Source organism: Hippocampus comes, unplaced genomic scaffold (genome assembly GCF_001891065.2).
Source record: "Hippocampus comes isolate QL1 unplaced genomic scaffold, H_comes_QL1_v1.1 scaffold171, whole genome shotgun sequence".
Classification (NCBI taxonomy): domain Eukaryota; kingdom Metazoa; phylum Chordata; class Actinopteri; order Syngnathiformes; family Syngnathidae; genus Hippocampus; species Hippocampus comes.
The window spans coordinates 510,185-537,458 of NW_017804806.1; the positions used below are offsets into that span (position 1 = coordinate 510,185).

General features: G+C 44.2%; 2 protein-coding genes and 1 long non-coding RNA gene across 8 annotated transcripts in view; 2 read left to right on the forward strand and 1 right to left on the reverse strand.

Moving 5' to 3' along the window:
* Window positions 1-22,856, forward strand: camsap3 (calmodulin regulated spectrin-associated protein family, member 3). Of its 3 annotated transcripts, none has more exons than XM_019858405.1 (18): window positions 1-501; window positions 6,709-6,974; window positions 13,762-13,902; window positions 14,310-14,405; window positions 14,707-14,739; window positions 15,394-15,532; window positions 15,617-15,756; window positions 15,857-15,941; window positions 16,309-16,351; window positions 16,441-16,496; window positions 16,981-17,047; window positions 17,122-19,129; window positions 19,202-19,320; window positions 19,716-20,008; window positions 20,079-20,172; window positions 20,342-20,460; window positions 20,823-20,941; window positions 21,029-22,856. In XM_019858405.1, the coding sequence occupies exons 1-18, from the start codon at window positions 375-377 to the stop codon at window positions 21,326-21,328; spliced, it is 4,245 nt and encodes a 1,414-aa protein (XP_019713964.1). In that variant the 5' UTR covers window positions 1-374; the 3' UTR covers window positions 21,329-22,856. The 3 variants fall into 3 exon arrangements, with proteins under 3 accessions (XP_019713964.1, XP_019714125.1, XP_019714048.1); XM_019858566.1 differs by having other exon boundaries at window positions 17,017-17,047; XM_019858489.1 differs by lacking the exon at window positions 14,707-14,739 and having other exon boundaries at window positions 2-501.
* Window positions 22,720-27,274, reverse strand: part of nr5a5 (nuclear receptor subfamily 5, group A, member 5) — a 6,373-nt gene continuing 1,818 nt past the window's right edge. For all 4 annotated transcript variants that reach the window (XM_019858989.1, XM_019858860.1, XM_019859039.1 and 1 more), the window contains 5 exons: window positions 27,089-27,230; window positions 25,293-26,023; window positions 24,343-24,462; window positions 24,118-24,265; window positions 22,720-23,277 (listed from right to left, as the gene is read on the reverse strand). In XM_019858989.1, coding sequence (XP_019714548.1) covers window positions 23,030-23,277; window positions 24,118-24,265; window positions 24,343-24,462; window positions 25,293-26,023; window positions 27,089-27,230 — 1,389 coding nt within the window. In that variant the 3' untranslated portion in view covers window positions 22,720-23,029. The remainder of the gene's footprint in view (window positions 23,278-24,117; window positions 24,266-24,342; window positions 24,463-25,292; window positions 26,024-27,088; window positions 27,231-27,274) is intronic.
* Window positions 23,291-25,565, forward strand: LOC109509641 (uncharacterized). Its single transcript, XR_002166987.1, has 3 exons — window positions 23,291-23,473; window positions 24,386-24,469; window positions 25,479-25,565. It is a non-coding gene; the product is annotated as an uncharacterized LOC109509641 (long non-coding RNA).

Below are 27,274 nucleotides of genomic sequence, written 5' to 3' on the forward strand. Positions count from 1 at the left end.
TACCTGGTAATCCGTCATCGGCGGCGGCGCTCTGCGATGTACCTCTACCAACACACACGAAGAGCTATGCGGTCGAACAAGGAGACAAACTGGGGGCCTTGTTCGCTTTAACTTCTCCTTGGTCCAACGCTTTGGCCGGGAGGAGCGTTCCGCGAAGGATTCGAGCCATTTTCACCGCGACAAGGAGGACTTCAGCGGGCTTGGAAGCAGCTCCGGGCTGGATATTTGCCCGACTTAATTCCTCAGCCACATCCGTATTCCCAGCCATCATTGGGGACTGGAGTGACAATGCTTGTTTAGAGCTTTTTGTACACGCTTTTAGGGGCCTTTTTCGCTAGTACCGCATTGTATTTTTTTTAATTAACAACCCCGCCATGGTGGACTCCCTGAGGAAGACTTTTGTCGTCCCTGATATCAAACCATTGGATTTATATGACTCCACTAAAGCGAAAATATGCTCAAGTGTCGCCTGGCTGTTGGCGAAGTCCTACGGCAGTGCAGGTAGGTTCACAGGCCCCGGGACGATTCGTGTAGCTTGAACGCCCTTACGATCACGCTGCGTGTTTTTAATGTGGTTTTCTAGCGTGCTGAGAAACGTTTTAACATCTCACTCAGCGGTTTTGGAGCACAAAGAGGCGCACACGAAAGGAGGGGAAAGCACGCTCCGTCTGTGCGTATTGGTGGGACTGACAATTTGTTCTCTTTCAAATAGCTGCTCACTTTTTTTGAGGGCGAAGGTGTCTTTGTTTCAGCAACAGGCCACCCTTTAACCCTTCTGTGGCTGTCAAACCACCCCAAGCATTCTTTTATGTAGTGTGAAATCTTTTTGACATGCCACATTGGGCGTGGATAACGTGCTGCCTCTCAGGAATGACAGGCCCTTATAACACTTGACTCTTGCTGTTCATCATCAAAATAATTAGCAGGGGAAGGCAGGTCCTGTATAATTGCATGACCTCAGGGTTTCACTATAAACGCCCTCCTGTGAAAAATTGTCTTTTACGGTTACTGAACTGTAAACCTTTAGTTCAATGTTATCGAATGTCTGAAACTGCTTCACATAATCATACAGCAAGGCCGAACAATCAGAAATATAAATCGGCAACAATGTTTGCGCATTTCTATGTACTTGCACAACATTAAGGAAAATGTTGAAAATGTGGGTTGACAGGCCCTGTAGCACATGAACTCTTGCTGTTCATCATCAAAACAATCGTTGCAGTGGCTCAGCAAGGGAGCACAGTCATTGTTCAGATGGCCTAAACTTAGGGTTTCACTTAAAAAAATACTATGTTAGGTAACCTAGTCTGCTGTATTTTACCCTTTCCTAACTGTAAATTAATTGCTATGGAAAGTAATAAGCTGGACAATATCTGAAAATGAACCTCAACAATCTTAACTGGATCAGCACAAACTTATACATCTTTACATACCAAATTAGGAAAAAATGTTGCAGAATGCAAACAACATTGGAAAAAATAACCCTGTTCCCCGCCTTTATACCTAAATGCATAAAAACACAATTACAGTACTAGCTCCTTGGGCCACACCACACATCTTTGTAAAGTTCCAGCTAGAATGCTGGAATATTTTTCATTTAATTCAGATTTACTAACAATGACTTGGGGTGGTGTGAGTTTTGTTGAATGTTCTGTACAAAACATGGCTTGCTTACACAATTCCAGGGTCCGGATCTCCCGGCAGTAGCTACTGTTTGCCTTGACCAGCCCCTCCATTCTTCCCCCACCCCCTTCCTAGCCACGCCCTCTGGGTCAAAGTCACTTCCCAGTCCTCCAGAGTGCAGGGTTAAAGGACTGGCTCCTATCGTAGTTTTTCTGTCTTGAGTCAACCACTGCTGCTCCGATGACAACATCAAGTCTATTCTGAGTGAGGATAACACAAAGGCATGCTGAGAAGAGGCCTGAGGTGTCTGGCGCTTTGCTTGACCAAATCCTAATTAAAGTGTGATAATACCGTCACCCACAGATCCTTGTTGGACTTCACAGCACTCAGACTGGGTGTTCCCTGTAGACGCTGTTTGATCCACCCACTTGCATTATAGATCCACCACCATAATAATCTCGTAATTGCTATCTGTGTGTCTCTTAACAAACTGTCTTCTTGCCGGGTTGTACATCTTTAAATAGCGCACTTTATTTCATTTAAATTTGATGAGAGTCGTATTGTAATGGCACCACAAGCAGTCATGGACAGACACAGACATCTGTGCATTTTCATTCACTTCACTGAACAAACAATAGCAAAATAATCATGCAATAAACATTCATACACAATGTCTCAAGGTCAGCCAGCCCCAAATCTTTGCTCTCAACACCCACTTCTACTTTTGTTCACTGACGCCCACGTCACTCACCAGACAAGACCCTGCCTTTCAAAGCAATGCCTGCTCAAAGTCACAGATCGTACAGCAGAGAATGAAAAAAAATAGTTCAAATTTGTTGACCTGTGTCATCTTTATCTAAAAATATCTAAAAGCAATAAATATTGTGTGGGGTTTGCATGTTTTCGCCGTGCTGCGATTGGTTTAATGAAGTGTCCTGTTAGTTTTCAACAGACCATGCACTAGTTTGTCTGCTCAGAACCCAGGCAATGTCTTATTATCCTGACACGGAGCTATGTTTTGCATCAAGGTGAAGGCCGTTGTGATTACGCGCGAATAGGGAATTTTGGATCTAACCTTGATGCCCGCTGACAAGTCATGTGACAGATAAGTGACTCAGGACGACTTTTACGGGTTTACACTGGAGCAAGACCAGAAACTCTTGATTCGCCTGTTCTAGCCAACGTGTGCCTAACCTTTAAGTTGACACGTTTATCAAGAAGACTTGGGTGGCTTATTATTATTAGTGATTCATGCTTAAGGGGGAAGTACTGTAGCTTGTTTTATTCTGATTTCTAACCAGTTCCTCCTTATGGTAAATACTTGAAATTAGACTTTTTATAGATCGAATTGGATCGTCACTTTTTTTTTTTTTTTTTTAAATCCAAACTCGGTGCTCGGTTGTCATGTCTTATTTTGTGGATCGATCAGTGACATCATTGATCATATCCGGAAAATAAGACATTACAGCAAACGCAATCATGTTCAATCCGGGGAAGTTTTGCGCTGACATTTTCCCCTACGAATAGCGGGAGTCAATCGTACGTACAGTCAATAGATTGGATAGACCGATCGATCTTCTGATCGGATCAGTGATCGGTTATTTTTAGCTTTAAACTCGGTGATCGTCTCCAAAATCCTGATTGCCGGATGCCTACTGCGAATGGACATTCGCAACTGTCATCGAAATGTAAAAACAAGTTAGTCACTGAATGTTAAATCTGCATTCAAAAAATAATCCTAATCTTTTGTGTTGTATTGATAGATTATCACTGTGTACTCTATCAGAACCCGAGAATGTTAAATTATGTACCAGTACTCGCCATTATCTTACATGGAAAATAAGTAGTGCGTATGCCTGGGAGGGAAGTCTGTTATCACTTAACAAGTGTTGTGTAAATTTAACTTGACTTTTTAAAAACTGATTTTAATATTTTGTCACATCTGTTATCATGTCATTGTTTTTTTTTTTTTTTTTTTTTAAATTAAACCTACAATATGACTTCAGCTCATCCTCGCTATCGAAGTGCTTCAAATCTTCTCGGAATGATTACTCATTCCCTCAAGAGTCGTCGCTATGGTGAGTCGACGGGGGGACACGGATGTAAGCAGGATGCTACCTTGTTACTCTTGTTTACCCTCTCACCCTTTAGCATACTGTACTTGGCCCTGCAGCCACTGTGTACAGTGTGTTTCATGCTAACGCGGTCCATCATTGATCTGTTTAAGAAGCCTTTTTATATGCTGCCGTGTAACCCGAAGACGCTCCTGTTGGTGAGGATAATGGATACAAAAGCAAATCCATCATCTCGCATATATTCTGTCGCACTGTCTGTGGGCCCGCCTCTTGGGCAAGTGTAATGCAATCACATGCTGTTGTCTTCACGACAGGACGACGCCCTCCTTGTGCCTTGCGGCCTTTAATATAATTTAAGACTCCTCAGCTTCCACGGTTGCATTCGCTTGTGCTCATCTGTTGGCTTTTTTTTTGCTCTCTCGGTCAATGCTGAGTAATCAATGGAATATTTGAGAGGATAATCAATTCTCAAGAGTTGTTAGCGGCAAACCTACTTTGATTGTAAAGGAGAGAAAATACTCAAATTGATTGCCTGTATGCGTGTACCCCTCTTTAGGGCATTATTTTCATCAGCATTCCCCTCCGGATGTCACGTGTGGGTCAAAGTGCCACAGTGGGAAATGGAGAACGACTAAACAGGATGCATTTGAAGCAAAATAGAAGAGTGAAATAAAACACAGACGCGGCCAAACGAGGAGTTCGTCACCAAGTCGGAATGCGCGTGCTGATGCTTCATTTGGACCTTTGCATGAATTTGGGATGGAAAGTAAAATGGATGGAAGCATTCTTTTTTCTGCCAAATGATGTAGTTTGAGGGATTGTTTCAGCTGCATTTTGTTAAAGCCAGGTTCATTAATATTATTGTAAGAACTACACTACTCACATGGTCCTTGGTATGAAGTACAAGCACACCTTTTAATCAGTAATGTATCAATTGATGTTCACGTCGATCCCTTTTGGGCATTTTGGGCAATTGTATGCTTCCAACCTTGTGGGAGTAGTTTTTTTTTTTTTTGGAAGGCCACAACATAACTGACTCCATATTTTGTCCGTTTTCACTTCCACTTCAGTGTCATGGTTAGCTGTCCCAATTCTTTTGTATAAGCTGACGCGACAGCGCCAAGCTGGTGCCGACCGTACGGAGCCGCGGCGGTTCAAGTTGCTTCTGCCGTCGCCTGCGTGTTCCGTTTGCATGTGTCGAACTGCACAGCGACAAGCGCGCTGGTATCTGTGACAAAGGCAGCCGGCAGGCAAGCTCAATCGCTCAATATCGAGCACGCAACGGCACATGGCCACTATCATCACGCGACGCATTGGCGGTCAGTTTTGATACAGTGGATGCTGGATTTTTAAATAGCCTTGTCGATTGTTTGTTGAAAAGCCAGCAGCATAAGCGGCAGTGGTTGTCATGTCGAGACACGGTTTCAGATGTCATCTATGGAACTCTTCTTTCACCAGCCTAATATGTGGTGGCATTTGCATCCTACTTTGCCTTCTGGGCAAGTTTTTTTTTTTTTTGTCCGGTGTTGCTCAGCGTTTCCAGAGGTAATGTGGACACTGCAGTTTGGAGCACAACACACCGAGCCATGTGACTCCCAACTTGTCTATTCAAAATGCGAATGACACGCAGAGAGGCTCTGCATGGCCGCCGTTTCAACGGCGGAACGGGGTGTTTTGTTGTCGTGAAACCATGCGGATCGCTTTCGTGTCTTACGATTACATGACATTATACAGCGACGAGTCCCGTTTGTTTACACACTTAGCTGTAATCTAGAGGACCCAGACACACTTTCAATTCACCCGTGACCTCATATGTGGGTTGCTGCCGAGACACTGCGGAGGCAAAAGTATTGAGACACCAACAGAAGCTGAAGATGGAAGCGTTTGGAGTCATTTTTTAGCTCTAGCTTCCACGTCTGCCTCTCAGATTCTATTCCATCCACACTAAGCCATGCCTAATGGACCCTGAAAAGTGTGGAAAGAATTTTCCCAAATGTGTTCTGAATATTTTTGATTCAGGTGGAAACAAAGGGTTATAGCCAAATAATCATTCGAGAGGTCTATTTAGTAGATTCCAGCTTTCATTCCCAAAACCCTTTGAATGGATGAGGTCGTTTGTACCCCTGTATGTGTTTGGATCTTGGTTGACTTGAGTTTGCTTCTGGTTTAGCCTACATGTGGAGGAACCAGTTTTAAATAGGGCGTGTCAGGTGTGCATGTGTTTTCAGTAATCTGTTTGCAGGAAAACCAGTCAGAGCAGATATAACATGAAGGTATTCTCAGCGAGCCTGTCAATTTATGACGATGTACTGTAAGGCAACAGCCCGTGTTAGTTTTCCCCTCCACGTGTGATAGTTTACAAAATCCTGCACATTTTGATTAGTTCCTAGCCTGCTGCCAGTTTGACATGTCCGATTTAGAGTTAACCTTCTGAAATTTTAGGTCTGAGCGAAGAAATGAGTGAGAAACAATCTTGTAAAGCGTGATACACACATCCTGAGAATCTTGCCAAATGTGAGTTTTTTCCACATTTTATTTATGACCTGAGTGAGCAGTTAGCCAAGCTTCTTGCATTTCTTCTACTCCTACTACTACTGTTCTTATTTCAATTTCCTGGCAGTCTGCATGCCCTGTGGCACCATGTTGCCTTTCACAGGTCAGTCCTGGTATTACTTGAGGCATCTGTTTTGGGCAAGGAGATTCAAAATTGTCGGTGGTGATCTTGTCAGGTGTTGTTTTGGTCATCTTGAGCACACCACACACACACACACACACACACACACACACGCACACGCTATAAGAGCAGTACGCACACACTGTGAGTAATTCGTAGCTCGTCTCATCTGACCTTGATACTTGCACTGCTCACCCAACAATTTGAGCTTGCCAGTCATGTAAATCCCCTGGACCCAATAGGGCGTATGTTTTGATCACATCCCTGGAATACACTGTACCGTCTCCTCTAGCTTGTTTATGCACTGTTTAACCAACTGTTCTTGTCTCCCGGTAGAAAATGTCCCGGCCGAGCTGCGAGACCCCTTCTACCGTGACCAGTATGAGCAAGAACACCTTAAACCTCCCGTCTCCCGCCTCCTGCAGTCCTCGGAGCTTTATTGCCGCACCTACAGCCTCTTGATGTTCGGCACTGGCCGCACTGACCCACAGCCCAAAGACAACATCGCTCTGCTGCAGCTGCTCGCCAACCGAAGCCTGGTCTCCAAAGAGCCTGACTTAGCAGTGACTGATGCAGACCTGCAACATAAACCCATCAAAATGGTAACATTTATTTAATGATTATGATGCAAAGAGTCATACTTTTGAAACAACTCACTTTAGGTTATATAGGTTTGTCACAGGTGAAGAGAAAGGGTCTTAGGATAGAGCCCTGTGAGACACCTTGTGCTCATTTTTGTCTTTTAGACTGAAACGCGCTTGGAAAGGCTTATTTTACGGTCTGCAGTATGCCAGGCTTTTGTGATAATGCTCTAATTTCAAATTCAAATTAATGCATCCCACGTAACGTAATTAGGTTAACAAAATTTGGCATTAAGAACTGCAATCCCCACTTTACTTCTCAAAACTGTAGATCAGCATTTTTGTCTTTATTTTGTTTTTCCTATTTTCTTATTCTATTTCTGTTTCACAAGTCCTGAGATTTATTGGGCTAATCTGGGACCCCTGGTACCGAATTTCGTTCCACATCGGATTTACATGGGAGTTGATATGACTAGAAGTTTATTTTCATGTTTTTGGGGCATACAATATATTTCGAACTTTGCATAAGGAAACAACCCAGCAAAATTAATCCAAATCAACAAAAAAATAAAAATTTGAATCCTTGAATTAGAGCGGTCATGAGTACCTACTGCTCAGGCTTCTGTATCAGGCTGTCCGCTTGACTACCCACTGGTCCTACTGGTTGCGTGGGCTGTAGAATTTGGGTCTTGTTTATGCTTTGATTCGCGGGATTAAAGGACCTCCAGAAAGACCCCCTGCTCATTCATCCGTGCTCCCTCCCCCTCCGCATTTACAGCACCCTCCCCATACTCATTCTACTTATCCCAGAGGGTGAGTGGATCCAGCTGCCAGCACGACCACAGCCACAAGCTTCTTTCACCCAGAGTAAAAACCAGTCCGCCACCATCATGCCACCGAGCTTGTTTAACCAGAACGTATCAGCGTATGCGTTCCTACTTTATACATAGGCATAGTGTTCTCGCTTGTGCAAGAGGGGTCAGGGTTTGTATTCCAGGGTGTGTGGAAGGCACTACAATGGATGCTTGGATCAATACAATAGCCTAACAGTTCTGATGAAACTCAGGATTGTGTGTCGCAAGAACACCCTGGGCTGGGCATTGTAAGTCAAGTCAAGAGAAACGGTTTTCGTCTCGTCCCCCTCCTTCATGTTATTTATTTATTTTTTTGACAATGTACCTCTCTCTGTCCCTCACTCCCGCTCGCTCACACGGCCGTGAAAACCAGCATCTTGAAGATCAGCCAACAATTAAGTTGTCTGAAAGGGGCTGAGTGTTTTCGTGGTAATTTGGTCTCATGTAACGTCTCAACAACTTTCTTCCTCAGTGGGAACCTGTTTTTAAGATATCGGTGGTAAGCAAACTTTTAGGCTGAAGGCTCACATTAGCTTTTTAAAACTGACAGATGAGCCTGTCCAACGGGCCAAGGAAACAGCTTTTTTTTAAAAATGAGATCAATATTTAAAAAAAAATAGACTAATAAATCCATTTGAATGAAGCAATTTGGCTGAATTGCGACAAATGCTGGTCATAGAATTATGGTCACATAGCATTATTTATGATTTTTTTTTCTTGTTTCGCTGTGCGTTGTTTGAAACTTTGAGATTCATGGTGGAAAATGTTTCACATTTTTCCTTTTTCGCAGTGCTCATTGAAATCAGATTTTCAAAGAGCCAGGAATTAGGGCACAGCATAATACTTTGGAAGCTAATCCTGATCCAACATTTCGCGGTAAATCATACGCTGCTAGGGCACCAGCACCATGGATTGATATCATAAGGATCAAGTCAGAGACAAATGTCGCTAAGTGATTCATTGTTGCAGACTTATTGTAACCTTTTGGGAAACCAAAAGTAGCTCAATGTTTGGCTCAACAGTGTTGTAGGAGGAGGTGATTTTTATGCATGGTGTTGCTATAATAATTACGTTGTGTTGCTTGCATGCCTCCGATCCAAATCCTGACCACGAAACTCTATTTATTTTTATTTTGCTGCTACTGTCCATGCTGCATCATCCCTGCAGCTGCTGCCGCGTCCGTCCTACTCCTTAGCCAGTCTGCCCCTCGTTGGCAGCCAGGGAAAGTGGGTCACGGTTGCAGCCGCAGTGAAGGGTGCAGCTTCAGCGGTGGTCTTGCCCGATAAACGGCTTTGGAGCAGCGTCAATCAGCCGTAGATGAAAGCTTTGCATCAAGTGTGTCACACAATCTGATGAGAAGGCCGCTTTCTGTGCGAGGCGGTGCACTTCTGCAAACCACAAAGAAACGCTGGCTGGAAACCTCTTTGCCAGTGTCAGTTAAGACTTATCTTGGTCAGATCCATGGGAAACAAAGTTTTAGACTGCACCAGCAGCATCATTAACAATCTCCACATATCTGCTGTTTATAAAGCGATACGCCGCGCGATATGTATATCAGAGTGGGACAAAAGACACATCGTCACGGCTCATTGAAACCACACACACAGTTTTTTTTTTTTTTTAAACATTAAGTGCCAGCTTTCAACCGAATAATTGTTTAACTGAACAGTGTAATCACTAACTATTTTGGCGGAAACTAAATGCAGGCTCGCATGTAATTATTTGAAATGCTCATGTGTGTCTCTCTCATGATATATCCTTAAAGCCGGTGTGGAATCAACAAAATTTGAGTTTGTTTCAACTTGTTTCCTTAATTTTATTTAATTTAGCTACCGACCACATTCATTGCTGCCAAAGTGGAATTGCATAGATTTTGATAATGTACTGCATAAAAGGTCCACCAAAACAACAGTGTCAACACTATCAGTGCATTCCTCCTGAAAGGGAAGTTATTTTTGTGTGTGTTGCACTCGCACTGTCCTGACCCTTTTTGGTGAAGGCCTGGTCTCTGTAGCTCCTCAGATTGAGGGTAAAGATATGTGAAGATTAGAGATAATCTGCCACGCAGACTGAACGCCCTGACCCGTGATTGGATGACACAGCAGACCAACGCTCACGGGGTCCACTTACCAACATCAAACGGATCTGGTTCATTTTAATTTACAGTGGAAAGAGCGGTGTGCAGTGTTTTATTTTATTGGCTATTTAAACACACTGCAGTGTTGGCAGGGATGAGAATCACCTTAATTGATTATTCAGTCAATCAGGTTTGATCTTAGTTTTCCTCCATGTTGGTTATAGACTTTTTGGGCAACTCTATTTAAAATCCTAACTTTAGACCAGTTTGGAGTTAATCCTTTCTGGCCCCAGTGCCATGTTGGCAGGTTTCAGTGAGTCGAGTGACGAGGAAGTCAGTCGAAGTCAGCCAGAAGGCCTGGTCAGGTCCAGGCGACTTCAGACGGAATCGCTGAAAATGTTGATTCAGGGGTGGGAAAATGGACAGATGGGCCTACTCGTTTGTACATGAAGAAGATGATAAAAGTTGTATGTAAAATGTGTATGTAAAATAGTTTATTTCGAGAATTAAACAATCCACTCCTATATTTTCATGTATTCATAATTTAATGAATAAATAATCACCCGATTTATAGTAAATTATGTAAATTCCACGTGTAGACTTGTTTATTTTATTTACAATAAATTAACAAATAATTGGATAAAGAAAATAATGGTCAATATACGAGTACATTTTTTTGCTTACTAAATAAACTAAAATGGGTAACATGTTTAATATGTATCCATGCAGTTGTTTGGCTGTTTTTATTTAATTGTTTACAGTAAGTGACCAATAATTGTGATATTTTTAAATGGTTGAGTTTACTAATATTCTGGTTTTCGATTGCGATGAATAAAAGTAACCAAATATTTTATGTAAAAAAAATAAAATAAAGGTACACATCAAATTGTCTGTACTAGAAATATTTTTCAATATGCGCGAATAAAAAATGATTTAACAAAAAAAAAGTTGGATGTATATCTAAAAGAGTTTATTTTACCATCTAAAAGAGCACAACAAATATTCCAGAACCCTTAATAAGAATGCAAACGCGTGGTTGGCCAGATTAAAGACGACCATGTGTGGCCCGCGGGTTGTACTTTGCCCCCCCCCCCCCCCATCTGTCCCAATACTGTACTTGTGCTAATCATTCATTGCGAAAACTGCACACAAAGGTTAAATAACATACTGTACATGTGCGCTCCCATGCAAAATCCCCCATTAGGCCCCCCAGACCGGCTTGATCCGTGTTTGCTTCTCCCTCACTGGGCACGAGCAGGGGTTGCGCGGCGTTGGGGGATGTCTCGTTAAGTCATATTTCAGACAGAATCAGGGCGTGCCCTCGTCATAATGTTGTTTAATGAGTCAAAACGAATGACCCGCTGTTATTTGTTTGCTTCTATTGCCGCAACAGTTTGACATGCGTATTTTTGCCAATTGCTCCACTGATGAGGTTAATGGGGCGAGCACGAATGTCACATGGGTCACCAAGGAACTGATACTTGAGAGACAGGAGTGTGGAGATTATTTGGTTGCAGGAGCCAAGGCTCGTGTTGAGATGCATTGTGGGTCAGCTGGCTGGTTGTCATGGTGATCTGGCAGCCTCTGCCTCATACATTCTAGAGTGGCTCCTCGCTCGCCCCTCATTAGGGAGGCTGGACCGGCCTACTCAGAACTCGGGGGGGAGGGGGGCAAAGGGGGATTCTACCAACAAACAGCCCCCACCTCTCCCCCCCCACTTTCATTTTGCACTGTTGTTCGTGAAGCACTCCTCTGATTGATTTTCGTCTCTTCACTCTTGCCAGTCTGTCTTGTTTATTTGTGCTCTCATCTCCCGTTGCTACGTCTGCTGGGTGTGGACGAACAAAGCGTGTTATGATATATGTATATTTACTTATTTATTTATTTACCAGGTAGTCTAAAATGATGACAATATACGTTGTAATAGTGCAAATAGATTCTTATAAATTTTTTTCTTGTAATATGACAGCATTTTTCTCTCACTACTCTTGTGATCATCTTTTTCTCTTTTTTTTTTCCCTCGTAGCTTTCCAAATTTTCCCACTGTAAGTTTTATGTTTTCGCTGGAATATTAAATGGATAAAATACTGGAATCCTATTTGCCCAACATTTAAAAAAAAATACAGTGTGTGTGTGTGTGTGTGTGTGTGTGTGTGTGTGTGTGTATGTATATATATATATATATATATATATATATATATACACACACACATATTTTTTTTTTTGTAAAACTGATTATCATAGCCTTGGCTAGGTTGGATCGTGATCTGCTCAGAGGATTATGCAGTCTTTCATCAACATCCCCTCTCCATTTGTCCTATTTTTTGCTGCTGCAGCGCATCATTTCCGCAGTTGCGAGAAAAGCTCCCCGCAGATGTGGAAGAGACATTCCTGCCCCTGGCCACCAAGTCAGGAAGGGCCAGTGCATCCACACAGCGTTACCTAAAACTGTCAGACAAGCGCTTGTTGGCATGTGACCAGCAAAGGTCAGCATTTTGGTGGACGAGGTTCATGCATGCATGCATGCACGCACGCAGCTGGACCGCCACCATCCCTCGCTGCCCTTTCCCCATCCCATGTAGGAATGTCTCGTCTGTAAAGTGGAATTAATGCCGTGTTGAAGGGAACTGGCACGGAGTTGCACAGATTAGGCTCAGGACTGAAGAATGGACCCATGACCAGAATATGCTGTTTGTGGCAATTAATTAGAAAGCTGATGTTGTCGTTCAGGTGAGGCGGGTCTTTTGGGCTGTTGAAAAGAATGAGACTCTTTGCCTTTAGATTTTTCATGGCAAAGAGTTTCTTCCTTTCCCACCAGTTTGAATTTTGATTTTAAAGATACAGCGTGTAGAATTTAGTGCAATCCAGTTGTGAAGTAAAAGAATGCAACGACCGACACATGCTGCAGCCATCATGTTGAGGAACTTTGCTCGCTAAATTTGTCTCCTTCGGGTATCTGTAGAAGAAAGATCGCGGCGAAATATGACAGTCTCCTGTAGGGGAGGCGTGCCATATGTTATATAATTAGCGACTACTTCACCTACAATAAGAAAATGTACATTGGTGTGATAGGCGATATATATAATGTACACACACTCACATACATGTGTTTGCATATTATGGAAATTAATAGTGGCGTTTTGAACTAATGAACAGTGGGAAAAAAAAAAAATTTCCCCCCCTGTCTTTTAAAAATGGCCACATTGTAATTGTCTCACAGCTATCAGAATTTTTTTGGCGCTATGGAAGAACACCTGAAAATCTGAATTGTCAGAGTCTGTTGACAGCAAATACAGCATAGCTGATGGCGCACAATAAGCACAAACACTTAATGAGCTAAAAGGTTTTTAGTGTTGAAACATTCAATCTGAGCTGTCTTTTAATGTGCTCTGGCCATTCCACGGGTATGAGAAAATGCGCTCAGTCCTCGAGTAAGACAAACTGTGTAGAGTCTGTGACGTAACTATAAATACAAACAATGCTTGATGAGTCATGTTTTGCGCTACAAAAGAGAAAGCCGGAAGCAGCTGAGGAATGAGTGTCAAACCCAGCCCCCCGGCACACACACCCACACACTCATGCACGCACACAAGCATATGTGTAACCATATTGCTGATCTGCTTCCAATGTAATGATTTAACGATAGAACACATACAAGTCCAAAGTTCACCCGCTTCAACTGACGTGTTTGCTTTTTTAGGACCTTGACAGTGTTTCTGCTGACTCACATGTCGCTTTTGGTGACGCCTGCAGGATGCTCTGTGTAAATTAATACAGTATGAACAATGTTTATGGGCTTTTGTTTTGTACTGCATAGCTAGCCATTGTTGAATTATTCTTAAGTGTCTATGACCCTGTTCTATCCCACTCCTTGCAGAGTGCTCACCTGGCCGTGATCGATGCCCTGATGGCCTTGGGAGCCTCGGAGACGGTGACGACGGTGAAGACAGGCGCTTCTCAAGCGCTCCTGGGTGGGACTTCAAGCTGGGAAGATGCTCTACTGCACTGGGTAAACACGGTGAGTCAGTGCACTTTTGGCTCCACTTATTTTTTCCCCCAATAAAAAGAGTCAAACTGGTGTTTTGATATAGCTCTCATGTATTGTAACAAGCTAAGACCTCAAATGTACTTGTCAGTGCTGTTGGACACTATTAGAGAATAACACGTTTCTGTAGTATCAGAGTAGAGTCAAGCAAAGTAAAGTTTTTATATTTTTACCCATGAACACATGTATGTTAGGTTCATTTAAAACTCTAAATTGTCCATAGGTGTGATTCTGAGTGTGAAAAGTTGTCCATTTGTACCCGTGATTGGTTGGCGACCTAGTCTGTACTCCTCAAGTCAGCTGCGTTAGCCTCCAGCTCCCCTGTTACTTGATCAGCACCATAAAAAACGGGTACTTGTTGTTTTGATGCACACTTTCAGCTCAACCAGAAGCTGAGGGAACTAACGGAAGGAGCCCAAAGTGAACAAACACTCCAGGCCATCACTGAGAGTGAGCCCCAACCTCTTCAACCTGCTGTGAGTATTCCACGACAGCGTCTTTCGTCCTCTGGCGTCACATCCAAACACGCTTGTAAAACTGTTGCTGGTTTTGCTACATTTGCAAGGTGGCAATCTTTTATTATTTTGCACCAGCACATTGTTATGCCGTTACAAAATAAATCTGAAAGAAAAGAAGCACCACGACCCTTTCTTGTTGTATGACTGCTACTTCCTTTACTGTCAGGCTTTAAATCTCTCTTTGTGCTCTTGTCCTCCATTTCTCCTTTTTCTCCTCTCTGTCGCCTTCCTGTCCTGTCCTTAAATGCCTCCTTGACAGTGTCCTACACGCTGGTACTGGAAACTAGTTCCTGTAAGTTCCCTTTCTTTCCTCTGTTCCTTTTCCCTCTACCTCCATCCCTCCAGTGTCCTCATCAAATGTCTGACAGGTTAGGTTGCTCTTTTTTGTTTTATATTTGTTTGTTTTTTTTCTTTATCTTTTGCGACATTTAATTTGAGTTCTGCAAGTACACACTTGATTAACCTGCAAGTGTGTGCATGATGGCCAAGTGCATGCACGGCATGTCTGCACATGTTTGAATGCTAATAGCAGCGGTGGTTTGTTTAACATTTGGGAATTTGTGCTCACTCCCTTAACACTTTGCTTTCGTCCCAACTTTACATTGTCCTACTTTTCCCCCTACACAAGATGGGACAAGACATTTATTCAGATATAATATTCTCATTTCTGTTGATTTTTACCTTTTGATTAGCTGCAAGCTACAATCATCAAAAACCTAAAATCATGACGTTTTTCTCCGTGCGTTGCGAGTCTATATGATGCACAAGTCTTTTTTTTTTCAACTAAACTACAAAATAAATTCATCACAATATTTGTATGTATTTAAACAAAGATCATGTTACGCTGTGATGTGTTATTTTAGTTTAGCCACAGCATTTTTCAGCATGCCACGTCACTAACCAGTTGACTCATTGCTTTTTTTTTTTTTTTTTGGGTCCCTTTCAGCTTCGCTACAGAAAGGATAAAGTTCAGTCCAAACAGAAACCGATTTTCCCGGTGGTGAATGAAGTCCGAGACCTATCTAATGGCTGTGCTATCGCTGCTGTTCTGCATTACTACTGCCCCGGCCTGCTACGACTTGAAGGTACCAAAACCAGACAGCCTCTTCGCACCTGATCTGTGAAGGTGTTTTCTTCATTTAGTTTATTTTCTTGTCTTCTCCGTATAGATGTTTGCATGAAGGAGACCATGTCGGCCACTGACAGCTTGTACAACCTGCAGTTCATCCGTGAGTTCTGTGACAGCTGCCTGAAGAGCTGCTGCCACTTGGCCCTGGAGGATTTGCTGTATTCGCCAGAAGCGTTTCAGGTACTGACATTCATCCTCTTGACGGTTCATCGCATGACAAAATATTGCGTGTCTAAATTTTTTTTTTTTCCCCCTGTCTATTTCTGTGTGATTTATTCAGGTCAACATTCTGAGCTTTCTAGCAGAGCTGCTCCACTGGTTTGAAGTACAAAGGCCAGACTTTGTTCAACCAGTGGACAGATTAGGTAGGTGTCTATCTCTTACTGTTAATTTAGGAATATCTTGTCATTCCGGGGGTCCTCGCTTTACAATGGTACCACCGTGATGAATGAATCAATTCGTTTGTGCAGAGGCGTAAGAATACCTTGTCACGCTCATGTTTTTTTATTTGTGTGTTTACGAGCTAAATGGGTTTTTCAAACAAACATTTCCTGTAACTCTGACTTTATTCTTGCGCTAGCGTAGGTTAGTGATGGACTGTGGCCCAATGTGACTTCCGTACCGAGTCGGGTTGCACGCACTGCCATCGTAGAAACAGAAGTCCGTTTTGAACTGAGGACCTCGTAGTTGATTTTTGCCATTAAATCTGCCGTTTGTGTTCTTTTGCATTAGATGGCTCCGCACCATCGACGCCACGGGGTGTCAGCAACAATGGGTGAGTTACCTCATGAATACAAACTGAATTCTACATGTCCTTTTTATGAAGCTATTTTAAGGAATTGACATTTTTTTTCTGCTTTACAGCACTTCTCCTTCTATCTTAAAGAAGCCCTTCCTCCCAATTTCCTCCCCTGCATCAGGTGAGATTGTGGCTCCGGTGTAAAATTCGAAATAAAATGCTTGAATTTACGTGGTTTGAAAAGAGCTTGAAGTTTGAATAAAACAAATGAATTACTTCAATATGTCCACATTTGAAACACCTTTCAAGCGCTCGTGTTTGTTCACGGCATTATATTATTTGTTTTGACATGATTAATTTAAATCATACCTTTTACTGGCCACCGCCAGTCCCAATCCTGGATAAATATAGGTGAGTTGCATCAGGAAGGGTATTTGCTGTGGCGACCAGTGATGGGACAAGCCGAACAACTACTCTGTGTCTTTTGCAGAATTATCTCAAAAGTGCTTTCATTTCTCTTCGGAAACGGTCTATAAACTCTGCATGTTGCCTTCTCATGTGTTGTGTTTCAGTGTGCATCCCTGATTTTGTGCATGCCTTTACTGTGTGTGTGTGTGTGTGTGTGTGTGTGTGTGTGTGTGTGTGGGTGTGCGTGTTCCACTTAGGGTGTTTGAATCAGTCTACCTCAATGTCTCATTTAGAAGGAGTTGGAAAGACGCGGAGCAAGAAAAGGTGTGTATTCACAACTAAGTCAACACGGTGTGTTTTAATTGTACTCACACACACTCACTTTCTTTTCCGCCTAGCCGCCCCCTGTCAGCGGTATCCTTCAGCATTCCTTTCGGCTTGGACAGCGACGTGGACATTGTGATGGGCAACCCTGTGATAACGCGATCCGCGAGCTCAGACCAGCTTCATCCAACAAGCCCAAATGTGACTCGGTCGCCCTTCACACCTCCTGTGCACCTGAGCAAACCGACTGCTTCGAATGGCGTCCACAGAGCTTCCTGGTCAACCCAGAGTCCCGATCAACCAATATCAGCGGAGAATGGCATCGGTGCGACTGAAACGGGAGAGCTACCGACCATCGAAGAGGCCCTTCAGATCATTCATAATGAAAGAAAGATGGAACCTCGCTTACATCCCGACGGTGCTCCAGACGGTTTCTACCTCCACTCTCCGGACAACACCGCCAGTGTAGGACATCACAGAAAGTCTACGCCCGTCAGTCGCTCTGCGCCGACGCACTCAGGAATGATGCATCGGCCTGCGAGGGAGTCCAAAGAGCCCCCGCGAACCAGAAATACTTCTGAATGTTCACGTGATGACGACTCGGTCTTAAGAGACGGCAGCGTGGACTCGGATGCGTCGGAGGACACACCGCGGGCTCAGTCCGTGCCAGGCACACCTGGAACCAGCTCCCAGTTGGATAAACACAGTAGTAAGGAGGGATTGGACAGTGGCGTGAAGATGACCAGCTTTGCGGAACGCAAAAAGAAGCAAAGTGGAGACTCTCGCAAAACCAGTGAGCCAACTGTTCCCCATGCGACCACGTGGGATGTGAAATTTGAAGACAGCCCCGGTAAGAGCCCTCAGCTCACTAACGAAATGTCAGAGCTCGGGGTTCGTCTGGAGGAAAAGCGGCGGGCTATTGAAGCCCAGAAGAAGCGCATCGAGGCCATCTTTGCCAAGCATCGGCAAAAAGTGGGCAAGAGTGCCTTTCTACAGCTGAAGAAAGAGGAGCACATGGAGGATGGCGAGGCGAAAGGAGGCCAGGTCAGCACTTCCTCCACTGAGGAAGACCTCGCTCGGTTGACGCTTGAGGAACGACTGGCAAGCGTGGAGAATGAGGAGCAGCCCGTGTCAGTGGAGCATGAAAGTCACGTCAAAGGGGGACACGGGCTCACCAAAGAGAAAGCGAGTACGCCTGGTGAAAAAGCAGCAGCGCCACTCGGGGAATATAACAACGCCGTATCCAAGCTGACCGCAGCTCTCACGTCGCTTCAAAGTGACATGCAACGGCTCGCCGAGCAGCAGAACCAACTCGTTCAGAAAAAAGCTGCCGGCAACAAATCCTGGGTTACCAGCCCCAAGACCTCCACCCAGTCCCCCTCCTCTGCACGCCTCTCACAGGAATCCACCCGGGACTTTAATTCAGCCTCCCCGTCGCCATCCCGCAAGCTCACAAACCACATTATCCCTCCAAAGTCTCCTCAAGTGGCCCATCGTAGAACTCAGTCCGTGCCCCCTAAGAGCCCCAAACACGGTCGGCCCTCTGAAGGAAGACTCCCGGCTCTATCGAGGGTCATTAATACACCGCAAAGTGTCGACCGCATTCCGCACCTTCGTCGCGTGAACCCCTCGCAATATCAAATCCAGACTTCCGCCACGTTCTCCATCGGTGACTCTGAAAGCTTTGATGAACTGCGCTCTTTGGCAACCACGCCCGTTTCCACAGCGACGCTCACCCCCGGGTCGACGCCCACCCCGACTCCGCGTCTCCCCGCGGAGGACGCTCTGTCCGAAGCTGGTTCCAATGACTATGAAAGTATATTCAGCTCGGACATGGAACCGAGACCCTCTCACGCAAACAGGAAGGAGGGAGCGGCGGGAGGGGGCTCCAGCTCCGGTGCCCCGTCGGAGTGTTCCTTTGAGAGTGACGCCCCGCCCGCAGTCGTGAACTGCAAACAGAGTAGCCTCATCGAGATCTCTCTGTCTTCCCTGCAAGGAGATGATGCAGAGGAGGAAGAACAAGTTCCCGATCCTTTCGCAGACTCGCCAGAGGCGAAAGCAGGGGTCGGCTTCTTCTTCAAGGTTGGAGACTGAAAGCTGCTTTGCATGAGCTTAATTACTTGCTTCTGTTTTAAAACGGGTCCTTCTTATTAGGATGACAAGGAGCGAACTGAGGACGAGATGGCACAGAGGAGAGCTGCCTTGCTGGAGAAACAGCAGAAGAGAACAGAGGAGATGAAGAGACGCAAGCAGGAGCAGGAAAAAGAATCCAAGTGAGATTGCCATACGCAACACATCATAAAGGCCTTCCGTGTGTTAAAAAGTCTTAAAAGGCATCGAGTCCATGAATCTACAAACAAGGCCATAAAGCAATGTTTTTTTTTTTTTTTGTTTGTTTTTTTTTTAATATCTAGAACATTTTAACTTTTGCTCGTTTAAAAGAATGGGCAAACAGCATGGTGAACTAGTGGTTAGAATTTATGTTTCGTCCTTCTGTGTGGACTTTGCATGTTCTTCCTATGCTTGCGTGTCTTTTCTCTGGTTATTCTGGCTTCCTTCCACATTCCCAAAACATGTTTGGATCCATGAGTTAATTTTCCTGAATGAAAATATTACTTCATTTTCAACATGGTTAAAAATGTCCCATTATTTTCTGTCCTTACCTCAGCAAGCCCCAGTGGATGGTCATCGAAGGTTGGGGCAATAAGGGTGAGGACAAGCCTCAGACCCCCGGGACTCCTCCGGCATCGCATACACCTCCAGCCGAGGGAACCCCGCAGCGCAGGGGAGAATTCACGCGGCAGGAATATGAGCGCAGACAGCAGCTGAAGATCATGGAGGACCTAGACAAGGTGCTCAGGCAGAAGCCCACCACGGTGCGCGGTGTGAAGAAGCAGAGACCCAAGACCGTCTTCAGGGACGACTCGGCCCTCGCACATAGCCCAGTCAAGGGTCTCCTGGGTAACTAGTAATTATTTCGTTATATTATTCCCATGTAGCTATTTTTCAAATATGCTTTTTGTCTTTGTAGGAAGCAGGCTGAACAAAGTGTACTCCCACTCGACCATGAACTTGTCCTCCATGGCGAATGACTCTGGAGGCTTGACTGTCAGGAGATCTACCAGGTAGCACTTAACCACATGATTCGAAAGGGCCTGACCGATATGAATCTCTATTTTTTTCTTGTGGGGTGGATGTTTGAATGGCATAATATCGGCCTATGAAATCGGGTATCTGATTCATCACCAATTGAACATCGCTTTCCGCACTAAGCTTCTTCTTTCCTCTCGCCAGTCGTTCCCATTCTCCCTCCCGGCTCATGTCGCCAAGACGAATGAGTGCTCACAACGGTGACAGGGAATGGGAAAACGGCTCCACGGTTTCCTCCAATACCTCCATCCCAGAGTACACAGGTAGGACGCATGGTCCGAAATGTCTGTCTGCCCATCCACCCATTTTGTACAGTACTTGAGCTGGAGCTCATCTCAGCGAAATATGGATGAGAGTTGGAGTACACCCTTGTGTGATCACCAGCCAATCGTAGGGCACATTAAGACAAGCCACCATTCGCACTTGCATTCACACCTCTGGACAATTTCGTCTTCTGACATGTTTTTCGAGTGCGACAGGAAGCCAGATAACTCATTCAAGCAGAGAGAGCGATGCATACTCCAAACTAAAGGAACTGTGATCCAGTGTTTTATGATGGTTTTGTACAGTATACATTCTAGTTATATTTTCAGTCAGGTCAGATGTTTTTTTTTTTTCTTTTCAGGACCAAAGCTATATAAGGAGCCAAGCTTCAAGTCCAACAAGTTCATCATCCATAATGCTATCTCCCGCTGCTGTCTGGCCGGCAAGGTCAACGAACCTCAGAAAAACAAGATTGTAGAGGTGAGCCATCTGTTGATTGTGTCAGAGTCCAAAATTGAGGTTCATCATAATATGTGTTCTACATTTGTTCCCTTTCTCCCTTTGCAGGAAATGGAGAAGAGCACGGCCAACCATTTCCTCATCCTCTTCAGGGACTCCAGTTGCCAGTTCAGGGCAGTGTACACCATGAACCCCGAAACAGAAGAGATGTCACGGCTCACCGGCATCGGGCCGCGCGTCATCACGCTAGACATGGTGGAGTCCATCTATAAGTACAGCTCCGACCGCAAGCAGTTCACCGCCATCCCGTCCAAGACCATGTCCATGAGCGTGGATGCCATCACCATCCCCGGACACTTCTGGCAAAAGCGCCCGGGAACTCCCAAGAAGCTCAGCACCCCAAAATGAACATACTATTGCTATTCAGGTTTTCTATTCTGGCCAGTCTGGGGAACTACTTCTTGCTTATTTTTTCGAGATTAGTAGCAGACAAATGGAGTGACTGAGGACCATGAGAACAATCAACACTATGTGCCAAGAAAATGGATGAATCCTATTGATTGCTTCCCTGCTCAGAGCTCCCAGAATGATGATTGTATGCGGGGAGAGGAAAAAAAAAAAACCCTCAATTTTCTTGACTGGGGCCATTCCGTGGCTTTCCTCGCCTCCTTTATCTATTTTGCCTTTCCCTGGCCCAAGACTCAGATGAGACAACTTCACTGCCTTGCCTTCGTGCGACAGTATTTAGGGCCGGAGAAATTCCCACGCCTCTCCTTCCGGCTTCCCTTTTTTTTTTTGCTGCCTTTTCTTGTCCTCTCTAGGCCTCAATCACTACAGAGATGACTGAAGCAGGAGGTCACATCTGGAAAAGACGGCTCTCTTATGAATGTGGGGCATGCGCAACCATGGAAGTGGTGTGCGTTTGATTCCGCCGCCTGTGCACTCGACTCGTTCTGCTGTAAGACATCTGGATGTTAATTTTTTACTCATGTTTGCTGGAAGACTTTTCCTCGATTGACACGTGGTGCGCTTATCCGGAGAAACACAACTGGAAAGAAAACAATGCAGGAGGGCTAGTGTTTGTACTCTGCTAACCAATGCTGATTTGACACATAATGAATGCTGATCACTTTTCTTTTCAAGGATAATTTGCTTCAAAATAAAAGCTGCATATTTCCCTTTTGTAAGATCGGAATAAGCTAGTCTGCTGCTTTAGTGTTGGTTATTTGTGTGGTTGGGATCAAATGTGTGTGAGAGAGAAAGTTTTTGTTGCTGGGGAGATTGTGAATTTCCATCAATTTATTCCCTTCTTGTTTGTCCAGGCTTCTTGATGAAGGATTATTCTGGACTGTAGCAGCCCTAAATCTATGCTACTCAGTCTATTTAGACCCCTTCATGTAAAACTTGGGCAATGTAAAATGGCCAAACTTTTTACGATAAGAATTGTAGTTGCCAGTGATGGAGTTGCCATGGTAAATTTACCCCCATTATACCCGCCTCTTAAAAATCACTGGCTGCCTCCAACGTGTGTTAATATGAATGACATTTGAATACTGATGTGAAGACAGGAAAATTAAAAAAAAAATGTGTGCACATGGACAATGGATGTGTGTATTTATTTGTTTATCAAGAGTAGTATGTGGTTATGCAAAAACTTTATTTTGATTCTGTGCAATCCTCCCTCCCTAAAATCCTTGGCACCTTGTGGGGGGGGGGTCTATTTATTTAGTGTGCTCAAGACTGGATGTTTAATTTCAGGTTCTACTAATGTACTTTTGTCGGTTCGGGTAGTGTTTCTCCCCCCACGCCCCCTCTCCTTAAGGTGTCATGACACGCGTTTTTGTTTTTCCGTCATGAAATCTGTGCCAGTACGTGTGCTTATTTCATTCATCGACTGTCCTTGGCATCTAGACCAGAATAAAAATCATTTTAAAAATCATTGTCACCTTTTGTTGTTTCATCAGCATGTTGGCGTTTTATTTATTTTACATCACAGCAGCAGGTTGAGGTGGTTACCGTGTAAACAAAGTGTGTGTGGGTGTGTGTTGGTGGTGGTGGTGGGGGGCCCGTCATGTGAAGTTGGCACGATTTAAAAACTTAATGTTGATCTCAGCTGTGTTTGGTGTGCAGCATCTCAGTGAGGAGAGAGTTACAGGGCAAATCGCCCAACAGGTGGCGCTGGTACAAATACTCTTCCACCTGCAGGCTGATGCTGCGTACTTCGGGCAGCCGCAGCAGCAACTGTCCAAATTTGTCTGAGTGTCCTGGGTGAGTCCGCTGGGTGTGTTCCATGAGCGCCCGGTTCACCCTTTCCTGCGTGTGCTCCACCTGCTGTCGACTCTGCACAGACTTTACATCTACACCAGACAAACACACATTGGATTCACTCGGAAATAGCCCACACATTATATACAGTATTTACTTTTATTGCAGTTGGAAGTGCTTTCGTACTCCTCCCCCCCGACCCCACCACCACAGTTTTACGCTATTGGGAAGGGAGCCGGAAGTACGTTACTGGGCTGGTACGCGTAGTAATTAACTTCCGCTCAACAGGTATGTGTATCACGTCTTCATATTTTTAATTTATTGTCCATTGCCAAACATAAAACCACGTAACATGTTGTGCTACAGTAACTCATGTTACCAACATCACATATATTGATTTGTTTACCGTGCTAATGCTAGCTTGCTAGCGTTGCTAAAGCTGGACATTCAAAGTCGTTGCTGCTGCAATAGTTGACGGTACATTTGGAAGCAAGGTAACGGCGTTTGAGTGAATTCACGTTTACAATATTATACTGTATGTAAAGGGCTACTCTAATGACATATTTTTCTCGATTAGAATGCTTTATTTTTTTCCAGATTAGAATGCTTAACCGCAAACATGCAACGAGGGCTGTGGGGTGTATGGGTTGAGTGTGTATGGAAGTGCGGTAAAAAGTATAGCTTTTGTCCAGGTAATATTTTTCAGAAAGAAACACAAAGGCCAGATTGTGGACAACAAATGGACTCAAGTTGTTCGCTCTGAAAAATCTTAGTCAGCAACCATTTTAATGTCAGCACTGATACTGGCTTTAGCCTCTATGGGGACATCTACCTGTATGTGGTATGCTGTGATGTATTAACCAGTGGTATTGTTCTGAATTTAGATACATGTTCAGTAGTTGTGTTCTTCTCTGAAAAAATAAGAAGCTCACCGGGGTTAAAAAGCACCAGATATTTGAGACAGACAAACTCGTGCCTGTCAAAGTGGAGTGCCTTCAGTTTGGACACCAAATCCTGTGTCCTGGTGACCAAACTGCTGAGTGTGGGTCCTGCCTGAGAGATGATTGTTGACATCTCAATCTGGAGAGGAGGAGAATGTTCGATGTGTTACATTTGGGACAGTCACCTGTTGTTTAACTGCAGTTGGCGCATATTACCTGCTGTCCCATGACCAGATATATGCAACCTTCTTTTCCATAGATGACCTGTCTGCAGAGATGGTCCAAAACCAGCAGCTCACTCCAGCAACTCTGCAGGAGAACCATCTGGTCCTCCACCTGTGAGGTAGAAAAAATGCGAATGTCCATATAATGATGAGATTTGCATTTCTTATTGCGTAAACACAACTCATTATAATAGAAAAGCTCACGAACATTTCCGCTCAGGTGATAATGTACTTTTGGCGCGATATGCTCTTCTACAAAAAAATTATATATATAAATATCTGTGGGGTCCACCGGCTTAAACGCTTATCAACCATGACGATTGATGCTATCTGTCATCCCATTAATGTTGTTTTCCCGATGTGTTAGCAAGGACATTCTAAAGGCAAAATTATTTGGTTGTTTTGGATACAGTACACAATGCAGGGCTCCCAACTACCTGTTACCCGGAGCACAGTAAAAACAATTGCAATCATCTGCTTTTTATGTGAAAAACAATGATCAACATTTTGGCCTGTTTTCTGACATGTTACAAACAAGCAAAAAAACAAAACAAAAAAAAATGGACGACGAAAAACTCAACGGATGGGCTACTCTTATCCAAAGGTACTGCTGTATTTTGTAGCAAACGTCAAAATTAGTGCCACACACCTCAGTGTAGGATGTCATTTCTCCCAGCCAATAAACATAAATAATGAAAATATTCATTTAAAAAAAGTACTACAGTGAATGAAACCAAGCCCTGCGCAAGTAATTGATACCTAAGGCAAAGGGTTTGTAATTGCCTACCTATGCCACAAGATGGAGGCACAGCACTTTTTTTTTTTTTTTTTTTTTTTTTGCTTTGCTTAACTAAACGAAGCTCCTCCCCTTAGTTCAACATAGTTGTCTGGCATCAGCGTTCTATTTCTCTTGATGCATTTATGATCAGTAAGGCTGTTCACCTTGAGCTCCTTGAAGAGCGCACTGTTCCTGGCCCACTCCACCAAGCCAAACAGAGTTTGGTCCACCATTTTGCACATGATACTGAACGTGTTGAGGCAGTCGTGCTTGCCCCGGTTGGCCTGCTCCCTCTGCAGACTCGCCACCACCTTGGCGCACAGCTGACTCTCGTCCTGCTCCCCTTCCAGAAGCTGAGCAAGAAAGGCGGAGTGGGCACTGCAGGCGGCCAGGGAGCCGACCATGCCTGGGGGCTGCAGTGGCGGCGGGGCGGGCGGGACGCTTGAGCACGGAGATGTCGAGGGGGTTTGTAACATGTATGTGCTGCTTGGGGTCCTGTGCATGGAGTAGTGTGAAGGAGCCGGGCTGTAGTTCAGAGGTGTTTGTAGTTCGTCCGGGAGGTAACCGGGGAAAGTCTGTTCATGCGTTCCGGCGTAGGAAAGAGGCAGAGGAGGGACTACCCTATCGTCGCTCATAGTGCAGTCTAAAGGCAAGGGAGTCATTCCGGAGGGATACATTTGCGACTGATGGAAAGCATCCGGAGACATGGGAGCACTCGTGTGGTTACACATGAGTGAACAGTCGTTAGCGGCTGCAGGCCAGAGTGTTTGCATTGTTTCCATTTTGATCCTATAGGGGGCGGCGTTGGTCTCGGGGTGCACTTTTTGTTCTTTCATCTGCCTGTAGAAAGGCCCAAACTTGTTCCTGCCGCCTCGCATGCGGTTCGCTCTCACTGCTGTTCCACAGAGTATGAAAAACACACAAGTGCATACATTTAAAGACATTCTAAAGTTGCGCTGAACAAATCATCAAATTCGACATTGCAGTGCGGTGAAATGCAATTTTCAAATCGAAGGGGCTGCAATTTGAAAAACAAATAACTGCTTCATTTCTATCTGTCAGTATGCTTTTTTTATCAACATATATTTGAATTAGTAGTTATTAGTATGTATACAGTTCCTAGATACATAAGTGCCCTTGATTCATGACACATGAAAAGTTGAAGTGATAAAGCCACAGAATTGTTCATTACTGTTGTAATATGATTTATGATTTACCGACTGTTTACATTGCACCTGTTTGACAGAATTTTGTGAAATTGTCATATTAAACATAAGACTGCAAGTCAAATGTTGACAATTGTAGCTAATATTAATTCATGATTCATCTGCCTTTATTCTAGACCCAAACATTTATATTCTGAGGCTGCTTCAGGTTCTATTCCATGTCAATTTGGGCTTTGTCATACTACACCTGCAAGTAATGATAATTTTCGTAATAAATTAAACTAGTCTTTTTTTTTTTTTTTGGCATAAAATAAGGACAATAGAAATCTGAGAATATTTACTGTTGAGAAGTGATGATCGATTAGTTGTTGAATAATGGATTCATTGTGACACCTCCACTGCTGAGCAATTTTTATGTGGTGTCGGGTATGACTTGCATAAGACGTGTGTGGAGTGTTGTGTTGGTCATCTCAAGTAAAGTACGGATTATTTGATGATTTTTTTTTTTTCTTTCCTCATTGTGTAAGGTCTCGCACATTTTAAAAAATCGGTGAGATGTTAGAAATCAGAAAGTGCTTTCAGCGGAGATGAGCATCTCCGCTTAAAAAAAAAAGTCTTTTTTTTTGGAGCACAGTTTATCTCTGCGCTATAAAGTCGTCTTATGTAAACTGGGTCATTACAAGCAGTGCTCGCGTTGCTTTTTATGACCTCTTAGATACAACGGTGAGAACATGCGTGTCAGTGGAGCAAAATTGCTGCCGCTCAGGAACAAAGGGCAGGGACTCAAGACGTACCTTCTTTCTTCATCCCCACCGCCAGACACTTCTGAAAGCGACAGAACGGGCAGCGCTTCCTCTGGGAGACGTTCATTGGGCAGCTTTGTCCCTCTGTGCAAGTGTAGTGTTTGTTGTTCTGCACGGAGCGTTTGAAAAAACCCTGCAAAGACGTCACAGGTCAGGGCTTGTGACTTTTGGCTTCAC

Coding starts and splice junctions, on each gene's coding strand:
- camsap3 (XM_019858405.1), top strand. CDS start 375: ATGGTGGACTCCCTGAGGAAGACTTTTGTCGTCCCTGATATCAAACCA. Junction 15,757..15,856: donor ATTCGCCAGAAGCGTTTCAG/GTACTGACATTC, acceptor TGATTTATTCAG/GTCAACATTCTGAGCTTTCT. Junction 17,048..17,121: donor AAGACGCGGAGCAAGAAAAG/GTGTGTATTCAC, acceptor TTTTCCGCCTAG/CCGCCCCCTGTCAGCGGTAT.